The sequence below is a fragment of the Thamnophis sirtalis genome, unplaced genomic scaffold (assembly GCF_051295495.1).
Source record: "Thamnophis sirtalis isolate CommonGarterSnake01/CBP01778 unplaced genomic scaffold, rThaSir2_p1.2 scaffold_4, whole genome shotgun sequence".
Lineage (NCBI taxonomy): Eukaryota > Metazoa > Chordata > Lepidosauria > Squamata > Natricidae > Thamnophis > Thamnophis sirtalis.
In genome coordinates this window covers 93123443-93148959 of record NW_028261384.1, presented here as the reverse complement: position 1 = coordinate 93148959, position 25517 = coordinate 93123443, and the positions used below count along the sequence as shown (strand labels likewise).

Sequence of the window (25517 nt, the reverse complement as noted above, 5' to 3'; positions counted from 1 at the left end):
CCAGAGTAGCAACAGGACCAGGGCTGGGTATGTGGTGCAGAAAGTTCTATTTTCCAAGTCTTCTGCTGCCTCCTGGCACCTACCATCTAAGATAGTTATTTTGCTGTACATAAATGGGAGGGATATTTATAGGACAGTTACCAACAAAGTTTGAATGTTATCATCATGTCTAAAGTGACTTTACTGGGGGCGAGGACTATGTCTGCCTCTATCCCATGGATGGCTTAACTAATGAGAATCTCACCAATCCCACCATTTATAAATTGTCATATGGCTGCAACAACATATCTAGGGCTGAACTCTGGAGAGCAGATCCAAGAATATATGATTTGGAGCCTGACTGACGGACAAGCTAGAAGCAACTAACAAGAAAAGTAGCAATCTCATTTTATTTGGCAAGATAAGCCTTGCCATAGTCTCTCCTTCTCGTTTCTGCATTTTCAGTTCACCAGATGAGCATTTGCCAGCATATCTGTGTACCATTCAGTCAGTACTCCTGGCCTGGTCACCAGGGAATATATCACCTGAATAAAAGAAGGAGGATGGAGAGGGTATCCATGGGAAAAGCAGGATCCTATCAAAAGCATATGGACACAAGTGAGTGTGCGCAGTGGAATCTTCAGTGGCACGGAGTGGGCTCAGTAGCTCAGCTGCAAACCAGGAATTTCCCTCTTGAAATTTTCTTCCAGCATAAGTTTAATCACTAGGCAGCTTCAGCCAAGCCATTCTCAGACTGAATTTCCCACCTGCCATATCAGAAGAAAATATCTACTTAACAGAATGTATTATGGTAACATTACACCAAAATAATATATATGAAGCGCTTTGAAAGTATTAAAAGTTGAAATTATCAGAACTACTGAAATTATCAGAACCACTATCTTCACAAATCAATTGTATATGACAACATACTAAGTGCAGAACACTACTAAGCAAATAACTGAAAGTGCTTTTTAAAAAGATCATAAAACCCCTCTCTCTATATGTATTGTACAAATCATACAAAAGGAAGATACAAGATCAACAAGTTCCTTCTGAGATTTCAAGAGGCACCATCAACTCAATTGCAGCTACATTATAAAAAGATAAAGGATTAAGCTACACATTGATACAAACTTTGGTATGAAAGCCCTAATGAATTAAAGGAGCTATGGAGGGATCAATTTTGTAGAGGAAAAACACTAAAATGAATGTTTGACTTTCTAAATCAAGATCATGTGTAATTTTGGATTTCTAACTCAAGGAAGATTATACAATCATCAGTTGAAAAATTGCATAACACTTCCTAGCTAATTAGAAAGATAGACCAGTAGCACAGATGACCTTGTGTTGGGTGAATTGGTTGTGGCCAGTAGAAATTGGCCCTATCCTGTTGACAGTAACCATCTCAGGGAAAGTCAGTGAGCTTTGGCCCCTTATCAGGCAATCTGTCCCCCACAAGGACATTGGATTTCAGCTGTTCCTTGAACATTCCACTATTGATGATAAATACAAGTTGTGTTTGAAGTGAAGACAAACCCTATTGAGTTTAAGCTGTTTCTGTTTATAGCCAGTTAAAAGCAGATTCTTTCATTATTGATGGGTGTGATCAAGTGATAGTAAGAAACATGAAGGCTACTTCACAATTTCCTACTTAGAACTTAATTTCACTTCAGGAGGCCATGTGAATCAACCACCAAATAATGGTATCAGAACATGGTGCTTGAAAGAGCTATTAGCCAACACAACAAAACCAATCTTGCCCTCAAAGAGGTTATAGACTAACTTTAGATAATGGGAGTCAATGGAAGAAAAACATGATTGATGGGATGGTGGTATTTCAGTTATAATTCTGTGCATTAAAAAACCTATAGAACTAAGACTCTGAATTGAAGTAATTTGAATTCTGTGCAAATAATGGCTGAATTTGCTTGCATCAATTATGTAAATAAAGACAAAATGAGTTGCTTCTTTGCATAATCCATCCTGCACCTGTTAGTAGGAGAGAAAGAAAATAATATGGCTGTAGCCAGAAGTGACTACCATTTTTGATTTTCTTCATCCATTCTCTAAATTATAAGTTTTGATACATGAATGTATTTATGTACATGTTAGGTTTATCGGATCCCAGTTGCAAAAATTTGCAAGACCAAGATAGAATCAAAGAGATGGTTTTCTGTATCTCTTTACTGCCAGATATTGGTTGTCTGGATTTTGGTAACTCAGGCATGGTAGTCTAGCTTATGTATGTGGAAAAGTTTATAAAGGTGATTTAGAAACTATCACTTTTCTTTTGAAACTAAAAACTAAGCATGGAAAGGTAGGGCATTTCGTGAAAACTACAACGCGAGAAATAGGAAGAGTGTATTTTATTTTATTTTCTTCTGTACTATATTGAAATTTCAGTCTCCATCTTCATCATCGTTGTTATTATTTAATTTCTATTATGCTCTTCCTCTTAATTAATCTTAGGGAAAAAACGTTCAGTGCCATTTTTGTCACTATAAATTTGGCTACGTCTCCCTCTTTGCATTTTATATCCAATGAACATTGTTCCTTAGCTAACACATGGTTATTTTTTACTGTGCAATTACAATCCTATCAAGTTCATTACTATGTTTCCTGCCATATTAATTATGGAGGGAGTCAAGCTATTCTCCAAACGCACCTGAAGGGAGGACAAGAAGCAATGGATGGAAACTAGAACTGAGGAGAAATTTCATGACAGTTAGAACAATTAATCAGTGGAACAACTTGCCTCTGGAAGTTGTGAATGCTCCAACACTGAAAGTTTTTAAGAAGAGATTTGGACAACCATTTGTATAAAATGGTACTGGGTTTCATGTCGGAGCAGGAGATTGGACTAGAAGACCTTCAAGGTCCCTTCCAACTGTGTTTTTTGTTCTGTTATTCAGGAAGAACATATACAGGTAGCATTTTATTCAATTGTTTCAGTTAGGATTAAAGTAACTTTAGTGCTTCAGACAAAGATTGCATTGCTTGAATAAACACATCTTATTACTGTAAGTCATAATATGGGTATACATTTTTAATTTTAATTTTTTTTCTTTTTGCATAGATAGTTTTATTTTCCATTTTCATTTTCTTACAGTCACATATATACTGTACAGAACCGGGGCCATATAACATTAAACAATAAACACAGCCATTCCTCTTGTCAATAATACCCCCCAAAATAGAAAGCCAATGTACCTCTTCGACCCTCCATACACCCTTTCTTTCGCCCCCTCCAACTTTCCGTCTTCCCACCATCATTCCCCTCTACCCTACTTCCCCTCCCCCTCTCCCACGCCTCTCTCCCAATACACTCCCTCCCTTCCTTCTCACCCTCCCTCCAATCCTCTCTCCCACCCTCTCTACCCCTCTTTCTTCTTTCCCTCTACTCCTCCCTTATATTATATTAATAGATAGTACTATATTAATAGTACTATCTATTAATATATTCAGCTTGTCCTATTTTTACATTGGAATTAAAGAGCAACAGTATACAAGTGCAATCGTGTTACTTTAGTATCTAGCACATACTATATATCCCCTCCCCCCTCCCCCTAAGGCCCCACCTCCCTTCCCCCCCCCCCGACTTCCCAGAGCCCGTACACGGTGTAGCTTTTTAACAAACACAGTCTAAAGTATATTAAGGCAAAGGAAATTTTTAAAAAAGAAAGTCAATAACAACTCTGCGTTGAACTCAGCTTCTTGCTGTTGCACAAACTTTAAGCAGTTTAAATTATTCCTAATTTTAAGCATAGGCTATCTGGAATTTCTTAGTCCCGTATTTGTTTTGTGTATAGTCAATCCATTTTTTCCAGTCTCGTTTATATCTCTCATTTGAGGGGTCTTTAAGATATGCCGATATTTGAGCCATCTCGGCTAGGTTTGTAACTTTCAATGTCCATTCTTGAGTTGTAGGCAAATCTTCCTTCTTCCAGTATTGCGTCACCAACAGTCTTGCTGCCGTTATTAGGTGCAGAACCAAGTTGGTCTCTACCGCTGTAAAGTCAGTACATATACCTAGTAAAAATAACTGAGGAGTAAATTTTATCCTTCTTTTAAAGATATTTTGCATGATCCACCAGATTTTTATCCAAAATGCCTTAACCTTTTGACAAGTCCACCATATATGAAAATATGTAGCATCGAGAGAACCACATCTCCAACATTTAGGCTGTACATTCGGATACATAGAAGCCAGCTTCTTAGGATCTAAATGCCATCTATAAAACATCTTATAAAAATTTTCTCTCAGGTTTTGTGCTTGTGTAAATTTCACATTTCTTACCCATATTCTTTCCCACGTGTCCAACATTATTGGTTCTTCAATATTCTGAGCCCACTTTATCATACAATCTTTAACCAATTCCGTTTCCGAATCCATCTGTATTAGTACATTATATATCCTCTTTATATGCATTAAGCTTTGATCTCTTATTTGTTTAAACAAATTATCCTCAATTTGGATAAAACCAGTTTTTTGGTCTATTTTCCACCTGGCCTGTAATTGGCCATACTGGAACCATGTTTGAACTACCTTCTCCTCTTTCAATACCTCTAAAGATTTTAGTTGTAGAACCCCCCTTTCCAAAGTGAGAAGTTGTCTGTAAGTGGTTCTATCGTGTTTTTGTTCTATATTCATATTTTCAATTGCATGTCTAGGAATTGCCCACATGCGTAACTTATCATTTAGTTTATGTTGATATTTTTTCCAGACCCGCAATAAAGCATTTCTTAAGATATGACTTTTAAAGTTCTTATCCAATTTTTTGTTGAATAACCAGTTTAATTTTAATTTTGACGTAGCTGTTTCTGTGATTCCTGCCTATGCAGTTTATAAATCATGGGTCTTAAGTTAGCAAACACCACCAATTATAGTTTATTCACTTCTCTTACACTTGAGAAAATTTGACAACATGTTTTTATTGCCCAAGAGGCTCCAGAAACAATGGATTAAAATTACAAGGAAGGAGATCAAACCAGAGATCAGAAGGAACTTCCTGACTGTTTGAGTTGTCAGATAGTGGAACAGGCTGCCCACATGAAATAGTGAGATCTTCTTTGCTGGAGGCTGTTAAACAGGCTGGGTAGATATCTGTCAGAGGTATAGGGAATCTTAGGAGGCTTCCCAGGTCCCTCCCAATTCTATTATGCCGTCAATCTATGAACGTTTAAATGTTTAATGTTTTATTTATACTCAGTGCAATTAAAAACAATTATGTAGATTAAGTAATGTTCCAAATTTTAGAAATTACTCTTCAATGAGGCCAGTTCAAAAAGCATAACATCCCAAAATGAATTATATCTTCCCCTTCGCTGTCTCCTGAACTAGTGGATGGGGTTACCATTCACAAAAATATGGACATTTCTAATTTTCCTTTATTCTAACTGAGTTCCATGTTGCTAAACTTTCTCTTGCAATTCTGCCTCTTTTATGGAGTAGAATTATCAAGTATAACTTAGCAACTTAATTTCTTTTATGGACATCCATTTGTCTGGAATGGAACACCATCTCCTGCTTGAGCAGAGGGTTGGAATAGAAGACCTCCAAAGTCCCTTCCAACTCTGTTATTCTCTATTGTCCTTAATGTAATCTGCTTGAAATTCTTAGAACAGATGGGATAAAAATGCAAGTATGTGACTGATTTTGAATAATCATGTTTTGAACTTGAGCTGTGATTTCTAGCCACTTAATTTCTTGTCCCCTCACCCAGAAGAGCCAAACGCCTTATATTTACTGTCAGCAAACGTAAAGTGGTTATGAATTTACTATGAACACAAGAACCACTTGTGACAGGAACGTAAGGGTGGAGTCAGAGTGTCTTGTGCAGTTGCCAAAGAGGGGATTTATAGAGCCAAAACTTCACATGGGTTTTTTCCTTCTTCTTGAATGTCGGACTGTGAAAGTTGTTTTCAAGGTAAGGTTGGTGAAGCAGGCTGAAATCTATGTGATATCAATGCAGTATATAAAGGTAATCTTTTAGCCACAAGAAAACAAGAATGCGGTATAATATATCTGTAGAACTGTATTGTATTGTATACAATACAATACAATAGCAGAGTTGTTGGAAGGGGCCTTGGAGGTCTTCTAGTCCAACCCCCTGCCTAGGCAGGAAACCCCATACCACTTCAGACAAATGGCTATCCAACAACTTCTTATATAGGATATAGGATTAGCTGAAGCATTTTTGTCTAGAACATGGAAATATAGGAAAGATTTCAAATTCATACAGAAAGGTGTTTGTTTTTAATTTAATTTTTTTAAAGGTATGAATTGGTGGAAAACATGTTTAACCTAGAAATTTATTATTTATTTATTAGACACATTTATATGCCACCCAATCCCGAAGGACTTGGGATTCCGAAGGACTGCTAGTTTCTGTTCCACCCTGGGAGCTATTCTGTTTCATCCTTAGGATTTCTCCATTGTTAATGCAGAAGGAAATATATTCTATTTATTGGAAGTGTTTTTTAAATTTGAATGTCACCCAGAACACTATGGTTATTTTGTATATATAAATGGGGAAACTGAATCAAATTGAGAATAGAGTAGAGTACAGTACAGTACAGTATAGTACAGTAGAATAGGAATAGGAATAGGAATAGGAATAGGAATAGGAATAGGAATAGAATGAGTTTTGGCGCATACCAAAATAGTGTTGCTTGTAAATGTTGGAAGTCTCACTTTCATGCCTTAAGAATATCTAAAAAAGTTTTCACAAACATCCCATTACAAAGAGTTTTTCCCCCTTAGAATTGTAGGATATAATAAGTATGGTACTATCAATTCATAATGCTGTGTGATATGATGGTTGATGAGGAAAGCAAATAATTCTTTGTATGACAATTATAATTTTTATTACATAAGATTTTTGTAAAGGAAAGTAATGATTCTTCTTGCTGACACACACACACACGGTAACAAAGTAGTTTTGAGTCTTGTTATTTGCTGCAGAGCAGCATTTTAGTGGTGCTTTTGATTGATTTTGTAAATATGTGAATCTATATGATAGCCTTAATGTCATAATAAAAAATACAGGAATGATTAAAGAAATTGTTCCAACTCTGGGTGAAATAACTTTCAGAGACAGCTTTTCAAACATTATTAGACAGTTATGATGAGTCCCGGGGTCCATTTCTAGTAGAAAAAAGGAAAAGGGTCTATTCATTTCATCTTTTCCCCTCTCGCATGAAATCTTCAACTCAATCCTTTTTTTAGCTGAATTTGAAAGCAAGGCCAATTTTATTATCTTGATCTCAGGCTCACAGTAGTCCCTTTCCATTTTTTTGCTTTATAATTGGCTGATTAGGTGTGTGAACATATGTCACTTCTTGTTCCAGATTTGCTTCAGCAATGAATTGAAGTGGGAAGGCAGACTCTTTAGAATATTCTTCCTGAATCACTCAAAATGATATCATAACTAGCTTTCTATGGCTGGCCAAAAATAATTGGGGAGGACAGGAAGAACAGTGGATATCCCCCTTATTCTCCACAGCTCATATTTTCATAATCTATTGCCACCACAAATTGTTTGGAATATAGTCCCCATAATTTCCATCAGCTTCATGGTGTTTGGTCCCATCCAAGTTGGAGAAGGCTAGTAGGTTGCTTGCATGACTTCATATTTTTAAATAACTGCAATTGAATAAGTGGCAAAATATTCAGAATGGCTATGGTAATTTTTAATCTGCGTAAGGGGATGGCAATGGCAGGAAGTGTTAGATGCACCTTTTTCTCCTGAAGATTCATTGAAAATAGAGTCTCCCCAGCCACTTGGAGACATAAATTGTGTGGCGTGTCATAGAGTCATTTGCTCAAGTTATAAATAAACAAATTGGGATGTAATTTCCAGGTTAAAAGAGAAATCCATGAATCACAATGATAATTCCTTAGACTACTAGATAAATTAGTATGATTATGATTATTAAATTATGTTTCACATACTAGCAAGAATTTTTACCTCCCTTTCCAACTATATTCCATTCCATATCAGGGCACCAAGTTTGCTTCCTTGGATTATTCCTATTTTGATATAAGTAGTTAGAAATAGCTTTGAAGTTATTTGCCATGTTTTTTCTTTGCTCCAAAATTCATATCAAAGTTCAGTCAATGAACAGAAGAAAGAAGTACAGTTTGTACTAATGCCAAACTATCTCATATTGGAAATTTCAATATTTATTTATTTGATTCCTAGAGCTACGCATTTCAATAAGTGATTCTTTCAACAACTCAATATTTCATTAACTACATCTATAACTGGATAACATTCCCTCCAAATGCACTACTCTCAGATGACAATTAAGAATAAGAAAATGGAGGTGCACAGTTCATTGTAAATTGACTAGAAAAACAACACACATCTATAGTGTGAAAAGAGCAAAGTTCTCACTTTGCTTAATGATAGGGCTGCCACCCAAGCATTACTGCCCCAAAAGGAAGGCAATGGTATTTTCTCCTTGTTCACACTACATGGAATTTTGCCAAATAAATCACCTGCATTGGTTTGTGAGATGAACTCTGATATATCTATTTTTTTCTACCAGAGTCCTATTGACAGACAAAAGAATAGGTTCATAAACAATAGACCTTCCATATGCTAACCCATTTTCTTGGGGTCAAACAATTAGCTGAGTCACAAACTAGCCCAAGGAGTTGGGTTTGCAAAACATAATCACCCACAAAAGACTGAGCTATAGTTAGGGTTAGGGTTAAAAACTTCTGTCATTTACTTGACATTCATCTAGGTCACAAGAGGCAGATTTTAGCAAGTATAAAAGAATGAACTGATATAATAGAATGGATAAAAAATACTGGCTCTAAACAGAAGATACACGCAATACATAGGGTGGTTTGTAACAGTGTCATATCTTTCATCTGATTTACCTCACAGAGTTGTCAAGGGCATAGAAAGGAATTGTTTTCTGTATGCTGTTTGGAGCACACTGGAAGAAATGGGAAATGGGAAGAGTGGAGATGAAAAAGCAGTGAATAAGTAAACTTATTTTCTTATTGACAGGTAGCTCCTCCTCATCTGAGGAGGAGCCAAGAGGTACGGAGCCTGCGAAGCCACTCATCTCCCACAAAGCTTCCCATAATGTACGTTCCTAGGGCTTGGAGAGATTTGAGTTTGGTTGTGGTAATTTGTAAGCAGTTTCCAAGATATCAAGGATCCAGCCGTAGAAACCTCTGGAGTGTTCTTTCTCTGAAGTAACCTTGAAAGCCCCAGTAGTGCTGGGATTGCCAAATAATTGTTTTTTTATGTAGAAAATATGTTTTGGATTTTTACACAATCCCTAAATAATTCTTATTTGATTCAGTCTGATGTAACCTTGATGAAGGTTCAAAAAAGCAAGTCAGATCTTTATCATGGCCATAGATCAGCACAGAGGTTCAAGATAATTTGCAAAATATAAATAGAACATTTTAAGTTTTAAGTATAAAGTATTTAAAACAATATAAAAATAATAAAGCTATAAAGCATCAAAAAGACAAAAGCAGGAATAAAAAAGCTGCCCATCTAGGTATCTCTTCAAAAATAAATTATGGTGCTGCTTGATAATTTTATGGTGCATCTTGTAACCAGTTTCCATTTCTGTGTTTATCATAATGCCATCTATCTTCTTCCCGCAACCCACCTCCCACTTCAGCACTCCAAGTTCATTAAAAATAACTACAACCTCTTTAACTGGAACTGCTAGGAACTGCCTGTTTGCAAAATATAGTAATTGTACAATTTTAGTTAAAGAAATAGTATAAGAAGGATCAATGACATTCCATTCCTCCTGAACAGCCCCTTCTACTTTTTAATAAATCTAAACAGTGGGAAAGCCAAACAAGGAATTCCTACGCTATTTTTTAGATCTCAGTTGCAAATACAGGTTTGTTTTGAAACCAGGTGTCTCAGGCAGACAGATTTTACATTTGGGGAAAAGGTGCACTTCTATCATCACAAAATTATTTTGTGAGCGTCCAAGAGCCTTGTGATTGTGGTGGAATATACATTTGAGTAATGAACAAAATTGTAACCCCCTTGCTTACTTTTGCAATCTTAAACCAAATTAAAAGGCATAGTTTTCTCAAAAGAAAAAAAAAGTACAGAACCTCAAAGCTAATTCCCTCTTTTCCCCACAAAACTATAAGTTTTAATGCAGCAGAAGAAAAAATATTAAAAGCCCAAGAGAAAAAGTATTTCTAATGTTGATGTTTTCTTTAAATAACACAAACCAATCTTGACCAAGACTGGAAATACTCAAACACAGTCAATCCTAGTGACTTATTTCCTAGTGAATATTTCCAGGGATACACCAGGAAATTCTAAGGCTATAGGTTACTTTGGGATATCAAAAATATCCCTGGGGAAAATAATGCAATCTCCTGCATATGGCCACTAAAAAAACTTGGCTAAAGTTTGAGTGAAGGTTTATTTTAGGGGAAAAGAAATGTTTTGCTTTGTGCCCATGGAGTACACTTTGGAACATACACCTTGGCACCTAATCCAAAGAGCTCAGCCTGCCAAAAATTGCAAACTCCTTATCTAAACAGGAACAAGGGATAGCAATAGCAATAGCAATAGCAGTAGACTTATATACCGCTTCATAGGCCTTTCAGGCCTCTCTAAGCGGTTTACAGAGAGTCAGCATATTGCCCCCAACAATCTGGGTCCTCATTTTACCCACCTCGGAAGGATGGAAGGCTGAGTCAACCCTGAGCCGGTGAGATTTGAACCGCTGACCTGCTGATCTAGCAGTAGCCTGCAGTGCTGCATTTAACCACTGCGCCACCTTGGCTCTTACACAGCACAGGCTTTAGTGAGGTAGGAATAACTTTCATGCAAGTTCTTGGCAGGCCGAGGTGGCAATGAATTTATACAGCAGCCTTCCACCTCTCTTGTCCTCAGATGTGGACACAACAATTCCTAGAACTCACAGTTATCAGTGAGAAAGATCCCACACATCTGGAGAGCAACAACGATGCAGAAAAAGGTTGCTTTCTCTATTTTTCTTTCCTAAAAAGGGGTTTTTCTTTTCACCGCTGTTCCTTATGTCCTTAATGTCCTCATCAATGGGGGAGACATGCAGTGGATAAAATTGTTGCATATCATTCCCCGGTATATCCCTACTTGTAGAAATATTGCCTGTTGAGTTTCTGCAAGTTGCATCACTGTTACAGAGCAGTAAAGTAAAGCCACTGAAGTAAAGTGGCAATCATTATGACATGTTTTTGCTATTCCCTTCAGTCATATGTGGAACTTCATGAGCTGGTCATGGACAAGAACAATGAGTTTCGCTGGATGGAGGCTTCTCACTGGATCAAACTGGAAGAGGACTTTGAGGAGATGGGGCATTGGGGGAGACCTCACCTTTCATACCTGACTTTCCAAAGCCTTTTGGAGGTGCGCAAGGCTTTTAGCAAAGGTGAGGAAGGATTGTACATTTTTCCTTAAGAACTTGCCCTTCAATGGTTTCCAAACAATATGCTACAAAAGAAAAATAAGAGTGCTTGCACTCACCCTTTCCATTGTCCAAATCCCAGTGCTATATCAGATACAAGATTGATATTCTTATTTTTACCAATAAAAGAAAATATTTGTAGCTCTGAACTGTTAACTCCATAAGATTGGTGGGTTTTTTGCAGATGTTTCATTACCAAACCAGGTAACATCATTAGTGCATCAAGTAGCACTGGATATATTACTTAGTTTGGTAATGAAATGACTGTAAGAAAATCACTAAACTCAAAGAGCAGCCAAAAAACCTACCTTTCATGTATTGATGGACTTGTTCTTACTTGTTTTCTTGCCCCCAACAAATATTCTTAGAGTAACTTAGGGGACCCAAGGTTTCCAAAAGGAAAAAAACAACCTGTCATTAATAATAGGAAATGTAGAGGAGAGTAAATCAATACAATATATTTATATCTGTATCTACATATATCTATTATATCTGCATAAACATCTACATGTATAACTATTTATATTCATTTTATCTATCTATCGCTTTCCATCTTTCAAATCCTCTAGCCTCAATGATTCAGGAGTCTCTTAAATAACAGTAGTAACCATGGCATTTATTTTGGGGAAGGAATTGAAAAATCAATTAGAAGGTTCCCAATTTTCCTTTTGATATGCATAATGATAATACATGTCTATTTTGGAATGGTAAGCAAATGGTAAGTCTCTTTCAAATTATCAAAATGTTTCTTTGACATGACCTCCCTATATCTGCATTTCTAGGAACTGTCCTTCTGGATTTGCAAGAAAGAAGTCTAGCTGGGATTGCTAATCAGGTGCTTTCCCAAATGATCTATGAAGGGAAACTCAAGCCTGATGACCAAGAAGTGCTTTTAAGAACTCTTCTACTTCAGCACAGGTATTGACAAGGATGAATATGAAATATGACATTTTCCCACCCAAAGAATGAATGAGACAGCCAAGAAAAATGGGCCCCAATCCATGTCTAGTTCTTTCTGGATCAGGCATACTCTATAAATTAAGCTACTGATGTGTCACATATAAGTGGGAAAGGGTACTAAGAATGAAAAGGCATTTGATTAGACCAGCTCTCCTGCAGTATTTGCCAATGCATAGTATTTGGATTTCATTCCAAGATCTGGACAAGTCCAGTAAAGGTCCTGCAAAATCAGAAGCAGCAAAGACAGCAGAAACATCTGCCTCTCATACTTAACCTATTGATGTGACATTTAGGAAAAATGGGACATGTAAGGAATTGTCTTATGTCTGCTAGCCTTTTAGTCTATGAGTTCAGAGTTTCTATTTCGTTAGAACAGTACAAAGAAGAGTATCATAATGATGATCAGGGGCTGGAAATTAAATCTGCTGAAGAGACATAACAGGCTTTCCTTGAGTCTTTGGGAGGGCAAAAACCACTTCCCCCAGGCTCTGGAGGCCCTCCGGAGGCCAGAAACAGGCCCATTTCTAGCCTTCCAGAACTTCCCCCTCTCCAACCCTCTGTGTGTGCCCTGCACTTACCTCACATCCAAAATGGGCGACGTGAAACTCTTGGGAGAGGCGGGGAGTGGTTGGAGGGATGGGGTGGGCAAGAGGTTCTCCTAACTGGCCATAACGTTAGCTATGACTTCTCCTGAACCCATAGCAGCCCACCCCTGCAGTGAACCTTATTTAAGGGAAAAAATGAAATAGCTGGATATTTTAGTCATCAGAAAATGCAGATAGTAGATAACGTTGAAAAGTTGGGAAATCCTTTCTGCCAGAGAAATAGGATTTTAAAAATGAGTTGTTGCCTTCTGCCAGAAGGGTATTTTTGTGCAATAAAGCCAAATTCTCTCCTTTTATTTATTTATTTATTAAATTTATATGCCACCCTCTCACCTTACATAATAACTTTTCATTTTATTCAGAAAGTTAAAATACAAACTTCAAAAAGAAGAAAAAAATTACAAAAACTAAGCAAAACTAGACAAAATGTTTTTAAAAGGTTCATTAAAAGCAAAATATAACAACACATTTACATATATTGTCCCCCCCCCCACTAGTTGAATATTGATAGCTGTATTACAGCTATAATGGTTCCTCCATTGCAAAACAGCAAACTGAAACAGAAAATTGATGTTTCTCAATGATTGCTTCTCATTCCCCAAAGTCATAAGCCCTCCTATAGATTGGGCATAAGACTCTTCTGTAGCTGAGCTTTTACAGCCAATCATAAAGAATTCTCAAAGGCAGAAGAAGCACTATAACAAAGGAATTCAGAGAATATTGAGAAAACCTTTCTCACAATTAAAAAGGGGGGGACACACACATTTTTATAAAATTAAGATGAGTTTTTAAAAATTAATAAAATGTGAAACTCCTGTGGTGAAACCCTGGTACAAATGTAAATCCAATGAGGTCCCTTTCATTATCCAGGAATCCAAATTGAGTTCCATAGGGAGAAAACAAAAGTGATTTATAGTAACTAATAAAGCAGTAAAAAAAGCACAAAAATTCTTCTTTAAAATCCAACAAGAGTTAAAACAAATCAGCATTCAACCAGTCAATTAACATTTAAAAGTAAATGTTGAAAGGAAAAAAAATCCTACATCAAAACATGCAGTTGAAACCAAGGCATTCTTTAAAAAGCAGACAGTTAAAAGGAAGAGATGGAGACCCAATATCGAAAATTGCAACCTCAAAGATTCTGAGGTAGGTCCTTGGTCTTGGATAATTCCTAGTAACTACCATTTGAATCTAAGGAGCATGCCATCAAAGAACCAGTTTTGGCAGCAAAATCAGCTATTTGTCAGCAGGGAAGAAAACTCCTATGCTGCTTAGCATGGCATTTTGGGGGAGTCCCCATTTTGGGGGAAAATCTTTGCTAGGCCCCCCTCAACAGTAAAGCAATTCAGGGCAGTATATATTTTGGTTGTTAGACAATGTGTATAAATTAATCTGACAATTTTACATGTATCAGTTGTTACATAAATTCTTCCCTGAAGACCTAGGCATTAACTTTTTACTATTGCATTCTCTTCCTTGAGCCTCATACATATATATTTATTCTTTGCCCAGTCACCCTAGTGAATCAGCTTCATTAAACACTCTCTTGCCTGCACTGGTACAACGGACAGATACCAAAGATTCAACTCAACCACTGCTTCAAGAACATCAACAAATTGAGATGAAGACCTTTTCTAATGGCTCAGAGCAGGTAAATTAACTTTGCAGTACATAAATGGAGAATATTTTATGACTACAGTGCCACAAGTACTGGGATTCAAACTACAATTTTTCCCATCTAAGTATGGAATTGTATACAGACTTCAGTTGTCTTCAGACTTAAAAGATAACCAAATAAGCAACACAACATCATAAAGCAAAGTGTTATGACTGGTAGAAGTATTAACTCAATGGATTGGCCAGACTGGCAAAAATTCGAACAAATTGAACAAAGATTGTCATCTTTTGCATCCCTCACTTCAGATGAAGTATGTATTCTATAAATTATTTTTTGAAGTAAGACAGAGAAGAAAAGCCATCATCATAGCCTGTATTAAGCATCTCTTTCTCTTAGATTATCACATAGGGAATGTCTACATAATCTTAATCTTAATTATTTGATCTTAATTAATTTCATAAGCCAGGCAACTACATGGCGGTCAAGGCAATACATCTGATATTGGGTCCTAATTGTACTGAGTTTTACAATGCTCAATAGAGCTCTATAATTTAACTTGCTAACATACCAGCAACCAATGCAGCACTATAACATGAAACCTGTAATTCAAAGTCAATGGCTCCCTTCAACAGCCCATCTATTATATTTTATAGAATTGCAAATGCAGGAAGTCCTACATACAGCACATTGTATAGTAATACCCATCCATTACTAGAATACATGAGGGCAAAATGGAACCTTAAAGAGCCCACCCCCACTACTTAATTACCATGGGGGCTATAGTGACAAGAAGGCATTTTTGAGTACAGCCCTTCAGTAAAAATGGAGCTCCTGAATTATTCTGCTCTTGATCCCCCAACTCACAGAGGTAGTTTAGAAGGGTATCATTATTAAGAGTATCAAAAGCTGTCAAGAAGTCATGGAGAATTAGCTACTGTATGTTGTAGTTTTTCTTTTGGTATAAGTCATCAACCAGAAGACTGAATACATAGGTTTTCTTTCAGGAGCAGCTAAAGCTATAATATCTTAAGAGTCGCTTGTAAGAAAATGTCTAATTTTCTCAAATTCAGAGTGTAATCTCCAAGATGTTTTCTTCTTGCAGGGAGAGTCAAGTCATAGTGATTTTAAGAAACAGCTGTTAGATAAGATTCCTCCTGATGCAGAAGCCACTCTGGGATTGGTTGGTAAGTATCTTCTGTGTTCAAGTGTAAAAGGATCCTGTTGTAGAAAATGTGTAGTGGACCTCTAGAGTAGTGTGAGAACAGTTGTGTTGAATGTCATTGTTTCATTTCTTGGCTTTTCCAGGTAAGATTTCAGATAAGATCTTGAAGAATTGCTGCAATAACCTCAGAATATATGCTGGACTTTGAAACTGATGCACAGGTGCTACAATTCACCAGAGGTGCTACAATACACATATACATATATACATGTATACACGTATACACATACACACACACACACACACGTGTGTGTGTGTTTGTGTGTATGTGTGTATGTTCCAGCATAACTCTGGAACGCCTTGAGCAATTTTAACCAAACTTGGTACACAGATGACTTACTCTCTGGAAACAAATACTGTGGGGGTAAGACAACCCCCCCCCACACCCTTCGGGTGTGCGTTCTATTAAGATACAGTGAGTTGTGCCTTAAAATGGCTTCTACTATACTGCTTTAAAATGGCTTCTATTGTATAGCATAGTGGAGTTGCCACGGTAACAGCTTCACAGTACTCCACAAGGGGGATCCCTTTGGTAAGGGGGAAAATCCAACATTAGAAAGTACATTTGGTCCAGACATTTTTGAATGTCTAATATAGGATTGGGATAAACAAATACCTGGGCAACACCGGGTTAACAGCTAGTTATATGATATTAAAAGGGTCTGCTTTATTGGCAACAAGAAAAGCTATTACAAATTCCTGGAAAAATTTCAAAGGATTGAAAGTTATACATTAGTATGAGATAATATGGATGATAGCATGAGCAGAAAATCTGACAAGGTAAATTTGGCCAGCAAAGGTGTGATAAATAAATTCAATGGTGATCCAGATTCAAAGGGAATTGATGATAAGCACCATGCAGGGAACTTCTGCAGTCTTTGTAGGCGCCTCTTTAAAGATTGTTTTTTTTTGGGGGGGGGGGATCATAAAACAGTAGTCTTATAGGCAATACAGGAAAAGATGCCACTTCTTTAAGGAACTGCTCTGGATTACTTTTTTCCCTTTAAATCTGGGTCATTGCAGAGCCCTAAAAATTAATAAAAATCATTCTAATAAATTTGACTAATAGTATAGCTTATGTCAATTCCATTGAAAAATATTTATTAATCCAAAATGGTAATGAAAAATACGGAAAACAAAACTGGATATGCTTTGCATAAAATATCTATTGCATATCTATTATAATCTATTGCATATATTGAAATGCATGCATGTACTGTATGTATGTTGATTGATTGATTGGTAGATAGATAGGTAGGTAGGTAGGTAGGTAGGTAGGTAGGTAGATAGATAGATAGATAGATAGATAGATAGATAGATAGATAGATAGATAGATAGATAGATAGATAGATAGATAGATATACAGATAGAATTATTTTATTTGACCTGCTTTTACTTTTTTATGATAAAATATACTTTAAATACCTCTTAAAATATATGTTGGGCTTAGGTCCACCATTTGGCTGGTCTGTTTATAATTCTATATATGAAACTTTATAGAGCCACTGAAGTAGGCTTATTTTAATTACTGGTATTTTAAACCCTAATCTTATTTTAATTATTTTAATGCAGTATGAAACACAACCTGATCTGATGACATTAGCAGTGATGCAATTATCAATTTCTTACATTTCAAGCAATTCTAAAGCAGAGTTATATCACAGGTCTCCCTTTCTTTCTCTGGCCAACTTTCAACAACTCCTTGAGCACATATTAGAATATATTTTCTTTTATTCCTTATCATAATCTATAGCTTGTCAACTTACTACAGTTGTCATATCTGGACTACAAAATTATCTGGATATGAAAAATAATTTTCTGTACCTAGTTGCTGCCATCTAATAGCTATTCAGATTTCTGCAGCTCAGATAGAGTACCTTAATTCAACCACCACTACAATTTAATCTGTAAGGTTGGGCTCCCAACTTTTTTGTATTTTTTGAACATTGTTCAAAAACAATCAAAATCAGCCTTCCCCAAACAGAACTTATAGTTATTTTTTAACTATCAATCACATTCCCATCATTCTCATCAGAAATTGAAATCTAACACAAAAATGGACACCAAGTTGGGAAATCAGGGCAAGACAGGCTAGGTTCACTTTAAATAGAGATGTACATAAATCTGCAGAAGTACAACTCATTAGATAATGAAGAATGAGGTACTACTATAAACCAATTCACTCAGTCCTACATAGGAACCAGAATCTATAGAAAGTGATCAATCCACCTAGAGTAAATTGGGAAATGAGAAACAAAGTTGTCCTTACTCCAGGTTTTGGCCTTGGAGGGAAGAGTCTACCATAATTTGAAGATATGAAAAGTGTGTTGACTTGCTTCCAAGATCTCTAGATAGAAAGAGAAAGAATAATACATTTGATTTCAGAACCTACATTCATACATCAGTGTTTTTCAACCTTAACTTCTTAACTCCCTAGCCAGCATGGGGGATTCCGAGAGTTGAAGTCCATACATCTTAATGCCACCAAGGTTAAGAAATACTAGTTTCTTCAACCACAATGATTAGCAAAGAATTTTTTTTCTCCTCACAGCTATATCTTTCTTCTTGCTTCCTTTCTTTTCTCTTTTAAAGCAGAATGAATTATGTATATATATATATAACTGAAGTATTAATGTGGGAAATTTTGAATCTGTTAAATTGCCATAGTTTAACATTGCTGCCACACCGCCTAATTGTTGCACTACTTGTTTCTACACATGTATGCTAATCTTAAAAAGTTTGGGGAATGGGAATCTGCTTGCTGATTCTTGCTTTCTTGTGCATTTGGGCCAAGAAGGAGTTATATTTGTCCTTGGCAGGAACTATGCTTTGCTTCTCTATCTAGTTTATCAATCCCTGATTGCAAACTTTGTTCACTTTGCTGTCTCCCCTTCTCTCCCCTTGTTCCCTCCTCTTCCACCCTTTTGCCTCTGCTTGGATTCCTTTCTTTTTTGCTCGCATTTTCTCTCTTCCTGTTTCTCTTTGTGCCAAAGCCCCTAAACTATATCCCATGCCCATCCATCCTCCCTTCAGGCTGTGCCACCTTCCTGGACCGACCCACTGTGGCCTTTGTACGCTTGAAGGAGGCTGTGGAGCTGGACTCTGTCCTGGAGGTTCCTGTGCCTGTCAGGTTCCTTTTTGTGGTTCTGGGTCCTGATTCCCCCCACATTAGCTACCATGAAATCGGAAGAGCCATCTCAACTATGATGTCTGAGAGGGTAAGTTGGTTTTCCTTTATTCATTCAAGGGGCCTGAGGAAATAATGGTAGATCCTGCTTTCAGAAAAGATTAGCAGGTGAGTAGTCAATAGTGAGAAACCCCTGTGAATAAGCTGAGAGTAAGGCTGAAAGTTTCCTCTGGCAGCTTCTGAGATGGAGCAGTTCAGTACGTGCCCACTGTAATTCGGATGTTGAAGAAACAGCTTCCTGACAAGGACAAAAAAGAAATCAAGTGGCACCAGAATCAACGTTTAGAAAACTGGTATGCCAGGTGTGAAGTAAAGAATTAAGACCCCAAAGACTTTCCTCCTGTTCCATCAGCATGAATACCCAGAACGAGGCTGTATCATTTGATGGTTATAATGAGTAGAATTTCATACAGTATTAGGCAGAGAAAATGAGAGGTCTGGTTTCTCCAACCAGCAGGTGGAGCAGTAGGGCTTTTAATAAGCTTCTCACCTATTAGCACGAATAGGGGCATCATAATTGCATAGCAATATTTATTCTTTTCTCTCTGCTTGCTGTGATCAATTCAGAATATCAGAACCTCCCACAATTACTGGTCCTGGAAAAGAAATTTCAATGGCTAATTGTTTCCTGAGATGGCAATTTCCATGGATAAAAGTTTCTGGGAAGTGTGTCTTTAGTTCTTGGTTCTCATTATCATGCCATGCAAGATCTAGACATACGGGTCTCAAACTCCATCGCGTCATGTGACGTATCATGACATTTTTTTGCCTTTGCGGAGTCAGGGTGGGCATGGATCCGGCCCGTAGGCTGTCAGTTTGACAAGCTTTCCTGAGATATTAGGCTGACAGAAGTTCCCTATCACTGAAAGCTCTTGGCAAAGCATTTCCAAATATTTGACAATATAAGCAAAATGGGCAGCTTTCAATACAGACATTTTAGGGCATCTGGTTTTAATACCAAAATCATTTTACTTTAGATGTTTGTCTTAGTAAAAACTTGTGGACATTTATTTTTAAGTTTCATTGGTTTTAACGTCTAGAATTGCTTACATTCACTGATTAATTTTAATCTGCTAGAGAGGCGTATTTCAAATAAACCTGATTCAACTCTTCACTGAAATATGTCGTGTTAACAAGTAATTTAAAATGAATTGTTTATAGAAAGTTGGACCTATCTCCTTATCTACATCCCCAGTAGAGTACTGCTTCAGACAGGGTGGAGAAACAGGCTGTGAAATGAGCCCACCTCATACTTGCCCAGTGCCTCCCTGAGCACTGTTTTATTTTCTTTCTCGGAGTAGGTATTTCGCAATGACTCCTATTTGGCAGAAGGAAGACAGGACTTGATAAAGAGTCTGGATGAGTTCCTAGATTGTTGCATTGTCCTCCCACCCTCTGAGATCCAAAATGAAAGACTTCTCAAAATGTTGCTGCCAGTGCAGAAGGATTTCCTAAGGAAGAGGTACCTCCCAGTGGAGAAGAAACTGGAAGAGCCACTAAAAGACCTAGGTATGGTTAGATGTAGCTGTGGTTTAGTGTAGCAGGATAATTTAGCCTAGTGCTACTCAGTCTCAGCAACTTTAAGATGTGTGGTTTTTCAAGTCACAGAATTCTCTAGCCCATTTGTAGGGTCCACACAGCTGAGAGTTGCTGAGGTTGAGAAACACTGATTTAGCTCGCAGTTCTCTGCTTGAGTCAGGCATAGTGAACTCAATATGATTTCTTCTAAGTAGACATTAGTGAGCTTATACTATTAGCTTTTGCAAAAACGACTGAAGGAGTCCATCTTTTAGTTTGCTTATAAGATGGGAACTTGCTGAGAAATTAGTCTGGAAGATGTCCTGTCTCATATTTATGACAGATATGTGAGGATAGCATGATTTTACTTAGTAGTATAAGAAACATGTATAATTGTATCACAAAACCACAGACATTGGCACTGAATCTTGAACTAAGCTTCCTAATTAAGGCCAGGGCCCCATGTAACAAACTTTCCAAAAACGCTTTGCCTTTTTTCCAATGTATTATTTATTTATTTATTTATTTTATTTATGTTCCACCACAATCCCAAAAGGCTCTCTGCAGTTTTGCAAGGTTTTTCTTCCCTCTTTCTTTTTTCTGTCATTAAATGAGTCTTGGCTTTTGGAAACTGCCTGGACAAGTTAATGCAATTCTTTTGCCAACATTTTTCAGAGGTGATAGCCCTTTTTTCTTGCTCAAGAGAGAATGACTGGCCCAAACTCGTACAGTTTTGTGCCTAAGGCTAGACTAGAATTCACACTCCAGGTTTCTAAGTCTGGTCCTTTTACTCACTACTCCAAACCAGCTCTCTTTATTTGAGCAAACAGCTACTAAAACATTTGTGGTTAGTTTGAGAACAAGAGCAGCATTTAAAAAGACACAAAATATATGCAAAAATTTTAAAAAATCCAGGCATTGTCCTAAACAATCCCCATAGCAGGAGCTCCCATTTCAGATGCTTCAAGCCGGCAGTGTGAACCTAAGTTCTAGTGGGGGGTAAATTTCAGAGGGTTGGCCTTGCTACACAAAAGCAGTGGCTCCAAACCTCCAAACCATAGGTTCAATCCTGTGTGTGGAATGCAGTGAAAAAAATTAGATATATAGCGGAACAGAGAGAAAGACTACATTGCCAGCACTCAGAAAATGGCAATTGTTTCTTCTTGTAAATAACTGCACAAAATAATTATGCAAAGCAGAGAAATATATGTACATTATAAATGTTAGTAGGCTTGTTTAAATGAGGATGCAATGGCTGTGGCTAAGATGCTGAGCTTGTCGATCAGAAAGGTCGGCAGTTGAGCAGTTTGAATCTGTAGTGCCGCGTAATGGAGTGAGGTCTCGTTACTTGTCCCAGCTTCTGCCAACCTACAAAGCACGTACAAATGCAAGTACAAAAATAGGAACCACCTTGGTGGGAAAGCAACAGCGTTCCGTGCGCCTTCGGCATTTAGTTATGCCAGCCACATGACCACAGAGACATCTTTGGACAGCGCTGGCTCTTTGGCTTTGAAACGGAGATGAGCACTGCCCCCTAGAATCAGGAACAACTAGCACATATGTGCAAGGGGAACTTTTACCTTTTAGGCTTGTTTAATCTTAGCAGCCCTTTTGCTAAAATGCTTTTTTGACTTAATGATGTGGGATAGAAGAGGGATGACCTTTAGATGGCAATGATTATTGCTTCAAAAAGGCAGACCAGCCCCACTATCATACTTGTCCTGCTTAGGCAGCCACTGAATTTCTCTCCCAAATACAGCCAACCATAAGGCTGAGGAAAGTTCAGTTACATTCAAATGGTGGCCACAACTGCAGCTTTGCCTCTTTTTATATGTATGTGATGTGTTCAATACACATTTTTTAAAAAGGATGAGGCTCCAGTCACCTGACTCTGCCTGCCATTTAAATATTGTTGGAAACCTCACCCACCCCACAATTAGACACCATTGTCTCATGGCCTATACAGATAATCCAGCTGGGAGTTTCTCTGATGTTAAAGATCCAAATTACACAGGGCATCCTTCATGATCATGAATGAAATAACTCCAGAGATCTGCAAATAGTCATAAAAAGTGGACTCCCATTCCAAAGGGCACTCCCTCTGAAAACCTCCCCTTTCCTTCTCATGTAGGGCACAAACTGAAAGACCATGACATCACAGCAGAAGATTCGGATGATTCCTTGCGCCGAACTGGAAAGATTTTTGGGGGGATGGTGAAAGACATAAAACGTCGGTACCCCAAGTATCTCAGTGACATCAAGGATGCTCTGAATCCACAATGCCTGGCTGCAGTCATCTTCATCTACTTTGCAGCCCTTTCTCCTGCCATTACTTTTGGAGGCCTGCTTGGTAAGAGAAATTAGCAGCACCTTGAAATGTAATCACATACTAAAGATCAGGAGGGTGGTATTTTTTTAAAAGATGCTCTGGAATTGACTTTCTGCTGGGACAGACAGACAACTAATAAGAAGCAACATTTTTCAAACCTGAGTGCTTCAGATGGGTTAGGACTATAATTCCTAGTCAGTATTGCTAGCGTAAGCTTTCTAGTAAAATATTATATGCTTATTCATTTATTTTTTTCCAAGTTTTGTAATGGAAATCAAAATTAAAAACAATAAGGATAGAGTTACTAGATATCAGAAGAGACAAAGAAGGATATAGACATTTGGAAAGGAAGAGATATGGAGATGGGGAACAACACACTAACTATTGAACTTTCGTGGTGTCTACAACAAAAATGTATTTAAGGTTATATCTATATGAAATTACTTTCCCCTTCAGCTTCAGAAAAACTAGTTTTTCAGTCACAATAATTTTCCAATAAATCTTTTTTTTAAGAACATATGCTAGCAATACTTTAGAATCAATGACAATGTGCTTTTTTAAATTCCGCCATAGAAATGTATGATGAATCATGTGATACAGTAATGCTAGATTTGAAGGGGTTGAATTGAAAATGATTGCTGGAATTGCAAAATATATTTAACAACATAGATCTAGGTTATTGAATCTATCAAAGGCAAGGGATGAAAGGAGCAGACAGTTTACAAGGTCACAATACACAACAGTTATAATGACTAGTATTGTGAAAACAGTCCAATTTTTTTTAAACCAAGATACTCAAAAGCCAGCCAATATTGAATGCTATGCTTATCAAACAGAAGACATGTATTTATTTTACCTGACACTTGGAAGTCCTAAGGAGGTCTTGCCAAAGGCCAACTCATTCATCTTACTAAAATACATACCAGGTTTCTACTATATTGTGCTCAAAATAAAAGCAAATAGTAAAAAAACAGTGTGAAGAATGGAAATGTCTATTCTGTACCACCATGTATACTGAGAGCATATACACCAAGACAAATTCCTTGTGTGCCCAATCACATTTGGCCCATAAAGAAGCAATTCTATTCTATTCTATTCAAAACTTAAAACAATGCAAGAGTGGTGTAATGCTGTAGTTTTCAACCATATAGTTTTATTTATTTATTTATTTTGGAGAGGGTAAGAGGAAATTTATGTATTGCCGCAATGCTTTCATTTATAAGTTCATTGAACTTATTTATTTATATCCAATTCACCCTCAGTAAACTGTGGGCAGTTTACACAAATTATAATCTAACATCAAAAACAATAAAAAAGCAGTAACCTCCCACAGGACGAGTGGCAACAATCAAGCAAGCCACCAGATGAGATCCACTTTGAGGTTTCCTGTAGGCAAAACCAGATCTTCAGGGCAAAAGAGTGTAAAAGTGGGGGCCAATCTTATCTTCATAGGTAGGGAGCCATCATATCCCTTCTTGGTCCACTAGATGGAATTCTTAGAGGAGAGGGGATCCATAGCATTCTCTGCCTTCCCACTCTGGTGAGTTTGGTAGATGTGACCAGGAAAAAATGGTCCTTCTAATAATCTGGCTAAGTAGGGCTTTGAAGATGATAACTGGTAATTTACATTGGACCCAGAAGCAAATTAGCAGCCAATGCAGCTCCTGAGCACATCTAGGCCTGCACAAATCACGTGGGCCACATTTTGAATCAATTGAAGCTTTCAAATACTTTTCGGGGCAGCCCCGTGTAGAGTACATTGCAATAGTCAAGATGGGAGGTGTGCCAAGACTAAGGTGTGAATGGGTGTGAGCAGGTATTTGTCAAGGAAAAGGTACAGTTGATGCACAAAAGCTCTTCTAGTCACAACTATCACCTGTTAACTATCAAGCAGGAGTCTAGAGTCCAGAAGAACCCCCAGATTATGCATTGGGTATGTCTGGGGCAGTGCCACCCCATTCAAGACTAGATATGGCAATTATCCATAGGCCAAAGAATCCCAAACTCAAACCCATCCCATCTTATTAGGGTTCACTTTCAGCCCATTGCTTCCCATCCAGGCCTTAACAACCTACAAGCACTACAAGAGAGAGATCATGTCATTCCTTAACTCACCATGGTCCAAGATATATAGCTGACTGTCATCAGCATATTGACGATATCTCAGCCCACGGTGATGGACGATCTCACCCAGCAGCTTCATGTAGATATTAAACAGAAGGGAGAATGTATCAAGCACATATATAATGTGTGAACTGCATGTTTAAAAGGGGTAAGGGGTTTGTCAGTTCTCCCAGACAAACAAGACACAAAACATGACCTGCTAATACTACTTTATTTTAAGGCTGTGTTAACAGAATCTTGCAAGTCTGAAAGTACAGATCTCTTACTTTCTCTTTTCACACTGATTAAGGCAGGTCCTTCCTACGTTTCTTTCTCTGACTGTTAAACAACTGCAGGTTTCTCTCCCACTTGTCTGATCATTTCCCAGGCAGCATCTCTTTTCCTTACCCTCAAGATCATCCTCCACATACCATTATAGCAGGAGGAGTATTCACTTACTTTCCCTACTGGTTCACAAATGTGAGCACTCGGCCTTCTGCGCATGAGCTTTGGCTTGAAAATGTACCTAAATA

The 25517-nt window shown here is 37.5% G+C and overlaps 1 protein-coding gene across 5 annotated transcripts in view; it reads left to right on the top strand.

Moving 5' to 3' along the window:
• Nucleotides 1-25517, top strand: part of SLC4A1 (solute carrier family 4 member 1 (Diego blood group)) — a 63250-nt gene that overhangs the window by 8012 nt on the left and 29721 nt on the right. For 2 of the 5 annotated variants that reach the window (XM_087713419.1, XM_014062719.2), the window contains exons 4-11: nucleotides 9009-9088; nucleotides 11229-11406; nucleotides 12225-12360; nucleotides 14520-14658; nucleotides 15728-15809; nucleotides 18881-19065; nucleotides 20336-20543; nucleotides 22684-22902. In XM_087713419.1, the coding sequence (XP_087569545.1) occupies nucleotides 9009-9088; nucleotides 11229-11406; nucleotides 12225-12360; nucleotides 14520-14658; nucleotides 15728-15809; nucleotides 18881-19065; nucleotides 20336-20543; nucleotides 22684-22902 (1227 nt within the window). Of the gene's footprint in view, nucleotides 1-5817; nucleotides 5910-9008; nucleotides 9089-10897; nucleotides 10975-11228; nucleotides 11407-12224; nucleotides 12361-14519; nucleotides 14659-15727; nucleotides 15810-18880; nucleotides 19066-20335; nucleotides 20544-22683; nucleotides 22903-25517 lie in introns of those variants that run through there. The other 3 variants (XM_087713420.1, XM_014062720.2, XM_087713421.1) reach the window with 3 other exon arrangements.